Raw genomic sequence first — 13,050 nt, forward strand, 5'->3', positions numbered from 1 at the left:
AAGTTCTGAAGTGGGTCAGTAAAATTTGAGAGACAGCCTGGCCTCTGAGACTTGCCAAATCATAGAGGTATGGTCAGTTACAAAATCGCCTGAGGCTGCACTACGCATCCTTAGGTGTGGTGCTCTACAAAGACGGCCACGCCTGTGTCTAACATCTGTTCCCCAAGACCCAGGAGGAGGCCCTTGCTTACCAGCATACTCACTCACAACCTGGCCTAGCACTGACACATAGCAAATGGTAAAAGTATGAAGAATAGAATTAGTAAGGGCAGCATCAAAAACAAACAAACAAACAGAACAAAACAAAACAAACAAAAAACTAAAAAAGCCAGCTTGGGTGAAAAACTCAGTTTTGTAGCTGGTTTTTGTTTGTTTGATTTTTTTTTTTTTTTTTTTTTTTTTTTTTTTTTTTGCTTCTTTTGTTTTATTCATCTGTTTGTTTGGTTTTTGTTTTGATACAGAGTTTTCATGTACTCCCAGCTGGCCTCAAGCCTACTTTGTGTTCAAAGATGACCTTAAACTCCTCATCCCCAACTGCCACCTCCTTAGCGCTGGGACTTTACTCATGCACCACTACACCCAGTTTTGTGGGAGTACTGGGGACCAAATGCAAGGCTTTGTGAGTGTTAGGCAGGTACTCTACTAAATGAGCTACAGCCTTAGTGCCCAAAAGAGTATTTTTCTACCATAGCTATTGAAGAACTATACATGCAACATGGTATGCATGGTGACAGTCCTTAGAAGATGCGTTTGGCTGTGTTCAATAGGACTGTCTGATGCAGTATTTGTTGGCATATCTAGAAAACATAGAAATGGCTCTTGGTAGTGTTTATAGGTAGCTGCAAAAAATGAAATGGGGAGGAGGGGCTAGACTGGGTGCTACATGACAGCAGAATTACCCATTGTTCACAGGAACCATATAAACTCGTATTTATCAAAGCACTTTCCCTGGCATTTACATAGGCAGTGTATAACTCAGACATGAATATATATGAAGCATCTATGGTTCTCAGTTCCATCCTTCAGCGTACACACGTCCTATGCCTTCAACAATAATTTATTTACCGCCAAAGTTTATATCCCTAACAGAATTTGCATTTTATGTGAGTTTACAATTACAGGAGAATTTTCACCTGCATTACTCATCTTATCTTTAAAGGTGTCTGGCTGAGTAACGAGAGAAGACATTAAAATCATTCTTCATTGGAATATGCCCATAGTACTGTACAGAAATGAAGGATTAAGGAGAAAGGAATTATGGCTGAAGCTTGGAAAGTCACAGTTTCCCCCTCCCCCCTTACTGCAGCCTCAGGGCTCTGGGCCCAATATCCAATGCCTTTTGTTCACATGACTGAGGTCTCTGCCAGCCTTTCTCCACATGCATTTGTTACAAAGTATCTATATATGAGCTTAGGTAGTGCAGTAAACATGAGCAGTGTGCTACCACCCAGCCAAATCGTTACAGCAAACTGTGACAAGCCACATAAATCCAGACTCGGTTAACACAACTCATCACATTAACAGAGGAACAAAAGCATAGACAAAGTAAGAAGGAAACACAGAAAAAACATCATTGAAGGACTTCTCTATACCAACAAACAGAAGGATAGTAAAATAAGGCCCAATGGCAGGGGGACACAGGGTGAAGTCAACACACAGTCTTTACTTCAATATGCAGGGCCACATGCCCAGGCTAACACATCCATTCTGGGCGATGGACGCATCTATCTTTGCCTAAGATGGCATAGCCATGGTCCTCCATCAACCCAAAGCGTACGCCACCAACACCTACATTTATCTAAGAGGCTGGGTGTGATGGTTAGCTTCAACTGTCAAGTCAACACAACCTAGAATCGCCTACACAGAATCTCAATCAAGGATGGCTCAGGAGGAAAGAGCGAGCGCAGGCTGCTCCTTCCGAAGTCAAGTCTCAGTACCCACGTGGCGGCTCACAACCACCCAGTTCCAAAAGACTCCTGCGGGCACTTCACACAGATGCCCATGCAGGCAACGCCCCCACTCCCACCCGGGCAAATAAAAACAAATAACACATGGAAAAGTTTGTAAGAATCTATGTGAGGGATTGCCTGAATCAGGCTGGCCTGTAGGTTCATCTGTGGGATTACTGTGATTGCAATAACCTACAAGGGAAGACCTGACCACTCCCAAGACAAAGGGCCCTAGTTAGTATGACAGTGGAGCACTTACCGTGTACATGTTAATTCACTGCTCGACTGCTCATGACGATGAATGCATTGTGGCACTCTCGCCAGGGTTCCTGGCACCTGGTGGATTGTAAACCGGAAATGCAAGCCAGATACACCCTATCTACCTTAAGTTGTTTTTGCTGTTTTGGGTTTTTTTTTTTTTTTTTTTTTTCTCACAACCTGAAATGAACCTAAGATACTAGGTAACTCTTTCACTAGAACACTGGTTCTTCGCCTACCTAAAGGGACCCTTTAATATGGTCCCTTGTGTTGCAGTGACCCCAACAACAAAATTATTTTGTTGCCATCTCATGACTGTAATTTTGCTACTGTTATGAATGATTACGTGTGTATCTCCCACGCAGCCCCCAAAGGTGTTTCGACCTGCAGGTTTCGACCCACTGCATTCGAACGAACATGAGTAACTGGGCATGCAGCTGCTACGTCTCGTCGTCATTCGTTACCCAATAGTGCAAATGTTTCTGGTAGCATCTCTCCCTAACTGCCATGTTCTGCAGCTATGCACCACAGTTAGGTAGCAGAAATGAATGTATCGAAATCATGCAAGTTCACCTACGCTTCAGGTTTGCAGTATTAGTTCTCAGAGAGTAAGGAGGTACCATGTTTTATTTCACTGAATCAGTTATAATCATTTACCATACATAGTTTAACTCACACTTTTGTGCTGTATTAATTCTACTATATGTACGCTTCATGTATGAGTAAATCCTAACAGGGTACCTGAAAAGCAAGCAGCTACCTGACAGTCTCTTTCAGTCACACACGTTACCGTCATTTTGGATTAGTAGAGAATTGTAATCAAGGCCAAACAGTTAAAACAGTTTTATACTTTTACACTGCTATTTTTAAAATTCTACATACAAACAAAAATGGCTATAAAAGATATTTTATCTACATTACAATAAGCAATATGATGCATGTGTTATAACAAACGTGACTCAAATACTATATCAGTTTGTGTTATGTTCCTTTTGTGAGCCAAGGTCTCACCATGTAGCCTTGATGGGCATGGAACTCACTATGTACACCAAGGTAGCCTGGGTTTCACAGAGACTGACCTGCCTCTGCTGGGATTAAAAGCATATACCACCACACACAGCTTCAAATGCTAAATTAGAGCTTAAGTAATTCCAGGATAGACCACTCTGGAAAAACTGAATCAGATGAGTTTAATGCTGGATTGATTGGGTACACAGAATAAAACAATGAAAATAATACATTCCTACTATGAAGTTTAAGGGAAAATGAAAGACTCAACTTTCCCTACTACAAACACTGTGGTGTCAGGCACAGACACCCATTAGGGGACAAACTGCCTCTTTCCTCTCCTTGCCCTCCTCAACAGCTAAGACTGACTACACTGGCTCTGCAGTTAAGAGCACTGGCTCTTCTTCCAGAGGTCCTGAGTTCAATTCCCAGGAACCACGTGGTGGCTCACAACCATCTGTAATGGGGTCTGATAGGAAAGACTGACTCTACAACCTCCACCTCGCCCCTGTTCCCTGGTGCATCTGATCACAATGTCTTCCCTGTTACTCCAACTCTCTCCTTACTTTGTACCAGAAAGATCACACACACACACACACACACACACACACACACGATCCTCCATTCCTTCTCTTGATTGGTCAAAGCTAATTTAATTCACCTACAAGTGACACTGTAGCTGCCTCTCCATTTTCTGGCATTTTCTGCTAGTGTCTAACTGCCATGTCTAATCACTGCATATGTATGCATCCCCTCCAGGATAAATGCATCTTGATTCGGCCAGTTTCTCACAAAGTTGCCTTGTGGGACAAGCGCCTTCCGTCCCTAAGCCTGAGTGTAGAATGGGTCCACAAGTACTAGTGTGGAGACTTTAAAGTATGTAACACACTGATCCTAGGTGTTACAAGATCATAGGCCCTCAGCAAGTGGCAGGTCCCACTGTTTTTATAATTGCTTTGGGGGAAAAAAATCTTTCTTTTCCAACAGATGAGAGAATAAATGCACCTAACTATGGCTAACAAAAGTAAAAGAAGACCTAGTAAATTTGGAATAAAATTAGAAGGAAAACAACAACAACAATTGATAGGAACGTTCAGATTCAAAAGTTCTTTAAAGTGTGTGAAAAGCTTTGAGGTTTTCCTTGTCTGTCTGTGACTTATCTCTCATTGGACCTCCCGAAGTATTCAATAAATATAGAATTTGTCAGTCCCCAACATTTCTGTCCCTCACAGTTCAGAAACTGCAGGCTACGCTGCTTTTTCTTTACAGTATCAAAAGCACAGAGGATCTTCCCAACCACTGTCTCCAAACTAGAGCTTCTAAGATCACAGGATTGGCAATGATCATGGGTTAACATTAATTTATACTTCCTGCCTTTCATTACTCGCTGCTATAACCATGTCATTATGCCAGTATTTTTCCAAATCACTAGTGAACAGCAAAAACAAATATAGCAGTTGTGATTTAATCAGAGACTTCACTGTTGAAACAGCTAGCAAAAGTAGACACATTTGGAATAGTAAATGGAGAGAAAAAAAAAAAAAAAAAACACTTTACAGACTCATTAATAAAAAGGCAATTAGGTCTTCTGGGGGAATTCATGTTCTAAAAGAATGCTACAGCAAGCTAGAAAATGCAAGGAAAATTGTGTTTTGACATGAACAGTGTACACTGTCTATTACATCATAATTTTTCTCTGGAGAAAACTGACAAGAATCTCTGTTCTTAAATATGAGCAGAAAAGATAGTACAAAGAATCATAGTGAAATTTAATGCATTCTACCTTCCAGCTCACAGTCATTAAACCTCTGACCTACAAATATGCTCCGTATTACAGAGATCTTGGAAGAAAGAAAAAATAATAAAGCAAGAGACTACTGGGGCTAACGTCAGAGAGAATACAAATTCCAGGACCAACATTAAATCAAGCAAAAATAGTTTACACATAGCATATTTTTGTCCCGTGGACAGTACATGTACCTATAAATATTCTTTTAAGCAGTATCAATAACTAAAGCTACTTAGCCTTCTATTTGTCTTCTTGTGAAAAAAAAAAAATGTTTCAAATCTGAGTGTTCATTAAAAGGAAAAAAAGAAAACCTGTATAATTTTAAATGTTCTTAAATGTTTCTTGTGTATCCAGGATGCTAAATTATTCTCAAGTAAATGTAAATAATAATTATAAACCTGGGCTTAGACTGATGGCTCAGTGGCTTAGAGCACTTGTTTTTACAGAGAACCTGGGATCCATTCCCAGCACCCACATGACACCATCCATAGCTCCAGTCGCAGGAGATCTGATGCTCTCCTCTGACCTCCACAGGCAGAAAGCAAGCACATAGCACACAGACGTCCATGCAAACAAAACACTCATAGAGCAGAGTAAAATGAAAATAATATATCTTTTTAATCTACGAGAATCATAAACACAGAGAAATCTGTTTTATGTCATAATTAAATCCTCGCACAAACCTGTCACAATCATAAAATAAAGTGCATGTGACAATCTTTTTAAGCTCAGTTTTGTTTGTTCCAATACAATGTTTCCAAAAATTAAAGTGGCCTGGCAAATCAGCAGATTGAAATTTAAATTCCAGTTCAGTATGTGTAGCGCTGGATCTGATCACAGATGAACAACACAAGGCCCCAAGTCACGGTAAAGCTCATGCTCCACAAACCAAGCAAATGCTAAGCCAGCTTCAGGAGAGAAACCCAAGGCCTGAAAAGCAGCCAGCTATGACTTTTTGGCCCCAGAAAGTCTTCTTCTCGGACGTTGTCCCTGCTGTCAAATCACACCAAAGAGCTGTGGCCAGTCTCCCACTTACGCAGTTGCTAGAGCACCCCAACTAGAAGGATTTCTACAGCCAGGCCAGGAGCTGCTGTGGACAAAGTTTGGAGGATCAGCCTGGGCAGTTGGTTCAAGAGCAGGGTCCAGTGGGAAAGTGGAATATATAGATGCCAACCTGGGAGGTTTATTATGTACTAATTAAGTAGTGTAATGTACAATGGGACAGAACACTGATTCAGAACAAATATTTCACTTACTATCAAAATCAAAATAGAGAAAAAAAAATTACTGAAAGGCTTTAGGTAGTCTTTCCAAGGATGTGAGCAGGCACTGCCTATGCCAGCACTCCACAGCATGCTTCTTCTAGCATGAGTCTTTGGCAGTGAAGTTCACACTGTCATTAAGATATACGTACTTAAAGCTTTCAGCTCCCCCAACTAAATGACTGCAAACTGTAATTCAACTAGAACACTTTCCTCTGGCTTTGCTCCTGAACACTCATTCAAACAACCCCCTCCTTGATGCCTATAGAAGATTCAGCCAGCACTGCCCAGTTCATCACTTTTTTATTCACTCAGCTCTGCAGTCACATCGGCGGAAACATGAGTTATTTCACTTAAGGCCACTTACTTTGCACCTAAAGCAATTGTAAATGACAAAATAAGCCTCTAATAATTTTTCTGGGTTATCAACAGATAGCAGAATGCCAAAAGAAAGGGAAAAAAATAAAATAAAACCTTTACACAGCGTTAAGTGGGGAAATGGCAGTGCTCCACAGTAGAATCAATACAGACCCTGCATCCCCTGCCTCAGTGTTTTCCCAGAGCCTCAACAACCCGAAACACATCACAAATATTAAGTTTTTATACTAGAAAAAAATTGAGCTTTCATTAACAGGACTTACCAAGACATTAACCAGAAATCAAGAGAATTTCCATAGGAATTCAAGGCTGTAGACACACCTCTCAGAGCCAACTGAATAGAAAGTGTCTTGTGAGTAGCTCTTGCTCTTGAAGGGTGTCTGCACCAATCCTGTCTGAACCTAGTGGAGTCTGAAGTTGGCAACATTTCTCCCTTAGACTTAACACCATAAGCATCCAAATGTAGCAACTCCCAAAAGCTTTCGGAAGCACAGATGTACTCAACTTACCCTACTCATCTCAAAGTATCAAACAACCTGGGACTCAAATTTTCTACCCCTCTTGCAAAAAAAAAAAAAAAAAAAAAAAAAAAGACTATGAAGCTCTCATTCAGAAACAGATACAAACATGAAACACTCTGTGACATTAAAAAAAAATACTTCATGGATATGCTGGCTTGTTTTTGCTTCCATTGAAATAAAAAGCAGTCCGATATATGTATTATTCATTAGCTTTGTAATCAAATACCACTCTAAGATACATGGTGACTTGATGTGGTTTGTACAATTTTTCAGTAACTATGACAAACAGCATGGATTCTGATGAAAAAAACAAGTCATGTTCAAAAGCAATTACAACCTTTTTAGGCAGAGAAACACCATTTGATAAAGGAACACAGACCAGACACAGATGATCAAAGGGGACAGTCTGAGAGGAATACACAGAGAGAAATGTTTACATTCATAGAATAAGAAATGAATCTGCTTGGACAAAGGCAAAGGCTGATTCTAATAAACAACTCAGAAAGTGGGGTTTTTTTCCCCTCTTCTGAAAATTAAGTAAGTGATATTGCACATGTATGCTTACACACACACACACACACACACACACACACACACACACACACTGCATTTTGTGTGTAAATTGTTTTGCTATTTGCTCCACTCAGTTATTCCATGTCTTTCCCTTCATGAAAAGCAAGAGGAAGAAACGGGAACAGTGCAGATCCACGCTCAGAATGACCTACTCTGTCTAAACACAGTCTTGAGGAGAAGCAGTCCAACACAGTTGACAAACATTAGTGTAAACCAACATATTTTTCTCTATAAGGAATTATATCATATAAATTTAATATTTAGGGAAACAAAAACAGTACTAACAAATCAATGCTGGACACAGGAGTGGGCCTCATGTGTGAGAGAACGGTCTTAGCTTTGGGTATTGAACTGGTATTTCAGAACATATGCATCACCTAAAGATACATGGTGAAAACAGAAAGTTTCTGATTTGGTGAATATGTACGGGGGCTTGTTGTTACCAAGGAGGCGTGGGAGAAAGTGTGAAAGAGAGACAGAGAAGCAGAGGGGTTGATTTGTTGATTTATTTTTCAGATTCACATTCATGAATACAAAGAGAAGAGATGTCAGCAACACACATGCCAATGACCAAATAACAGCCAAGCTTGCCTCTTCCCGTCTGGGCAGGCCAGACACAAAATGACATCTCACAAGCTAGGAAATTCAGATATATAAGTGAAGCAGTGAGAGGGAAAAACAGTCCTGGAATTGTCCAAATCATTTCTGCAGAGTTCAGTTTTTAATGTTAATGTATCTAGACACCAAAGGATACCAGTCAATCAAAACTAGAAAACTAAATAGCAAACCTTAACACAGGCTGGCTCCCAGCAGGTAAGAGGAATAAAGGAAAATTAAGTCTGTACTAGACACAACAAGAAGCCAGACACAAGGCAAGTGGTTCTGTTTTGGTGACTTGTAAGGCACTAGGGGACAAGCAGAGTGATGTGCCAGGCCCTCAGTGAAGGCAGGATCTTGAACGGTATTCTCTGGCTTACTTCATACCAGACACAATAGCCCCTCTCTAGGTCATGGATGAGACTGCATCCAAAGTTACATGTAACTCTCAGCACTGAGAACCCTGGGAGCCAGGTACACAACAAATTACTTTAAAATAAGAAGATGTTACAAGTATCTTCCCTACAGGTAGGATACTAGAAGAACTAACAGTGACGCTTCCATAAGTTTAACTGGTGCAAGATTTGCACTACTAAGTTAAAAAGCCATTAAAGATAATTTCTTTCTTTCTTTCTTTCTTTCTTTCTTTCTTTCTTTCTTTCTTTCTTTCTTGTTTTTCAAGACAGGGTTTCTCTATGTTATCTTGGCTATCCTGAACTCACTCTATAGACCAAGTTGGCCTGGGACTCACAGCGATTCACCTGCCTTTGCCTCACAAGTGCTGGGATTAAAGGCATGCGCCACCATACCTGGCTAAAAATGATTTCTGATACTGTTGTAAACTCATGGTCTGACTCAATCTAGGCTATTTATGATGAAAATGATTGACTAGTGGAAGAATTCCCACACACACTCACACTCAAACTCATGTAATCACACACATCACACACGCACACATGCACATCCAGCCTGTACTCACTGAGAAGAGAGTTCTAAGAGTTTAAAAGCTGTAAAGCTGAAACTCTGGCACTCCAGCTACCTTAATTTATGATGATTACAGCCCAGATAGCTGCACCATGCTTTACAGTTGACAGTGCTGTGCTTCACATAAATGACTTCACCTGATCCTCATAAAAACTGTGTGGAAAGGTCAGGACGCATGCTATTATCCCCATTTTATAGATGAGAAAGCTGAGTTTTCCAAGGGAGACTGGTTTCGTCAGGCTTGAGTTCCACAGAAAGCTTGCTTGCACGGTGAAGCCAGCAATAACAGCTACACTGCCCAGCAACACTCTGGGTCCCACACTTGAGGTTTCCCAGATAGAATACAGACACAAGTGTCATCTTCAGAGATTCGGGTGAAAGGTGAAATGTATAGATAAAGTCCTGGCTTTAAAGATGTTTACCATGGAGCAGCTTTACCCTTTACCTGCAAACAGGAAGGAAGGTTGCAACAGGAAAGTGTTAAATGTGTGATTGAGACACACACAGAGAGATTCAATGCATATGACACATCAAATTGCCAACTACAGTATCCTCCCAAATTTGATTTTAAGCTTTCTACATTAACAGCCACACAGTAATGTTGCAAAGTGGTGAGTTGACGTTGGTAATCATGATTTAAAACATGTATTTGTACTTTTAAACTATAGAAAACACACCTCCTTAGCTCTTTAAAGCATGTAAGTATAAATTTCCCCAGAAATTCACCACTTAATATAGAATCCGAAAGAATAAAAGCAAGAAAGAAAACACTTAGAGTCTATATTCATCCCCAATCATTGTTTTGTTTTGTATTTTACAACAAATATGTCATTGAGTTTAATGACATTACAATACCAAATGATTTATGACAAGCAGGAAAAAAAAGTCTACAAAACCAACTTTTAATCTCTGGAGAAAGACAAGTAGGTAGACACTCTGACTTTAAACGAGAGATTAAAGACCTTCATTTGTGGGCAAATATGCATATCCTGGCTACCAAGAGGACGGTAGCCAGTTCTGTGAGGACTGCATTCATTATTCCCACCCCCGCCCCCCCACACACACACTCCAAACACATCTGCACACTGTGATGAAAAGATCTCAGCACACGCTGATTAAAGGATAAATAACATTGTAAAAGAGAAAAGTTTCTACAGTGTTGAAAATATATCCATCAGCTGTTAAGACATCATTGGTCAGGAGTCCTCCTGAATACATGTGTTTAATCATGCAACTGGTAAAGTTCAATTAACAAACTACATGCCGTCTCAAGCTAGGCTCGCCGTGCAGTGACAAGCACTGTGTAGAAATCAATACTCCCTCCAACTTGCTGCATATAATGAGTTACAGCAAGCATGGTTCCAATACTAACAGTATTGTGTGGCAGAGAAACGCGCGGTAATGTTGAAACCGGAGAGAATTAAATTAAGTCGTCCGAGCTCATAGCATAGAGCTGGTGCCCTCTACACACCACCCAGATACATGGTCTTTCCTTTGCCTGCTGCTATTTCATAGTCTCTGCCTTAAGAGGAGGACGCACTCAGGCACCAGAATCCGAGGTCTAACTCCTTTCGTACAGTTCCAAAAGACGAGGGGGAAAGAAACGCTAATGAAGGATTTGCTCCGGAAAACAACATGGTGAGTTTATTTCCAGGAAATCTGGCAGTCTCCACAATGAAACTGTCAAGTACAAAGTAAGTTCTGTCTTCACATCCTGCCCGGTTCAGCCAGGAGCACGGCTGTCGCGTTTCCCTTCACCCTCCGGCCACTCTGTGTCCCCATCTACAACTGGGAACCAGGCGGCGAATGCGCCCGAAAACCGGGCTGGGCTGGGTGGGTTAGCCAGAAAAGTTGTCAAGCCCTGAGGGAGGCAGAGGCGAAACCTGGGAGCCCGCTCCCCAGCGTCCACCTGGTGAAACTTCAGAGCCGACAGACACACAGAAACAAGCAACCTACAAGAAGGATATCAAAACTGGACCAGAACAGAGACCACCAGTCCGGTGAGACCTGAAACCCAGGGACTTCTCTGAGCGGCTTTACTTAGAACTCAAAGGGAACATTACATTGCATCTCTCTCTCTCCCGGGCTTGGCCGGGGCGGGGGGTGGGGGGGCGGGCGGCGAATGTTCCCAGCACACCGGTCACCTAGGCGGACTCAGGAAGGTGTGGAGCCAGCTCTGTGGTGGTTTCGCTACATAAGCTGGGTAAGCCTTCCGGAAATGGGCGCCCAGACCTCGCTGGCCAGGACAGCTCGGAATCTATCCTTAGAGCCACATTTCCAAACGTCGTAAGGACTCGGCCAACATACGCATGCAACATGCTCCACGCTGTGCCCTAATCCACGAGCAACTCTGAACCCTGAACCCTGAGGAGGAAAGAGCCTTCAGGAGGCACAAGGAAGTACTTGGACAATAGTCAGAGGAGGTTATTCCCGGGACAAAAAGCACCTGGCAGAGAGCGCCGAGTTCAGTCCCTAGCGACCCCACAATTCTGACAAAGGCTTCCCGGGGAATTTTTGAACAGTCTGATGGCAGAGAGCCGCCAGCCCGCTCCGCGAGCCATAAAATCGTGGTCCGGGTAGCCTTAAGTACTTTTTCTTTCTCTCTTCCCTAACTAAAGCTGTGTTGGACTGCGCCCGACGCCCAAGCTATCAACACTTCACCTAAGAAAAGCAAGGTCTCCACACGCTCCATCAGCACACCCAAGGCTGCCTAAGCTCTGGGCCAGCCTCGGAAACAATGGGTCAAGAACGTGAAAGTTACCTGTGCCTGGTGACGCTCAGCTCGTGGCCCCGCGTCCCGCCTGACCCAAACTCCCAACCTGGCTCCAACCTGCACCCCCTTCCCCAAGTGACCGCCTCCTGGATTCCCAGCCCCAGCTCCGGCACTCAGCCAGTCCTTCCTGCCTCGGAGTCCAAGGCTGGGGACAGCTATAGACCCAGACGCCCACCGACCACTCACCTGCCGAGAACTGGCCTTGGACCGACCCCAGGAGAGGCCACGGGGACAGGAGGCAGAGCGCCACAAAAGCAGGCAGCGCCGCCGCCGCCACATCCATGGCGAGTTTGAAAGAAGTTTCAAGCAGCTTTGCAAAGAGCCTCCGGGGGAATCGCCGCGAAATCCGCCAGCCAGCCGCCCGCCCGGCCTCGTGGGGGGCTCGCGGGGACGCCGCGGCCACCCGCCAGCACTTTCGTCCTTGCGCAACGTCGGCAAACTACCTCGCGGGCGAAAGCGCCTCCCGCGTCGCCCGCCAGCCGCGGCCGCCGCTCTCCATGCTCAGCAGAGGCAGCTCAGGGTAGTCCAGAGTTACTTTGCTCGGGGAGGGACGGGGGCGGAGCCTGGGGTGACGTCGCCCCGCGGGCTCTGACCGCTTCAGAGGAATGCGGGCTCCAGCGCGCGCCGCCGCCGCCTCCTGCCGGGGAGACGCGCGCTAGCCCGGACGCGCGCCCCGCGCCGCCTTTGTTCGCTACCTGGGCTCGGTAGCCGAGTGGATCCCGGGCGGTGAGCGGGAAAGGGGAACGCCGCGCAGCCTACTGCCGGATCTCCAAGATGCGACTCAGAGAGGCAGGAATGTGGGAGGACTGTGGGCGGACTGCGGAGGAGGCACCCGAGAAGAGGTATCCTGGGGTTCTGTCCCCAAGGTGGTGGTCCCACCGGAGCGGCTGGTGGTTGGAAGAAAGGGGACCGTACTTACAAGCTTTAAAACGCCGAGCTCCACTGAAATTTCACTCTT

At 43.8% G+C, this 13,050-nt stretch overlaps 1 protein-coding gene across 4 annotated transcripts in view; it reads right to left on the reverse strand.

Moving 5' to 3' along the window:
• Positions 1-12,606, reverse strand: part of Ptprk (protein tyrosine phosphatase receptor type K) — a 529,549-nt gene extending 516,943 nt beyond the window's left edge. For 3 of the 4 annotated variants that reach the window (XM_051164144.1, XM_051164142.1, XM_051164141.1), the window contains exon 1: positions 12,279-12,606. In XM_051164144.1, coding sequence (XP_051020101.1) covers positions 12,279-12,375 — 97 coding nt within the window. In that variant the 5' untranslated portion in view covers positions 12,376-12,606. The remainder of the gene's footprint in view (positions 1-12,278) is intronic. The other variant, XM_051164143.1, reaches the window with a different exon arrangement.
• Between the last annotated feature and the right edge of the window lie 444 nt (positions 12,607-13,050).

The sequence above is a fragment of the Acomys russatus genome, chromosome 21 (genome assembly GCF_903995435.1).
Source record: "Acomys russatus chromosome 21, mAcoRus1.1, whole genome shotgun sequence".
In the NCBI taxonomy this organism is placed as follows: domain Eukaryota; kingdom Metazoa; phylum Chordata; class Mammalia; order Rodentia; family Muridae; genus Acomys; species Acomys russatus.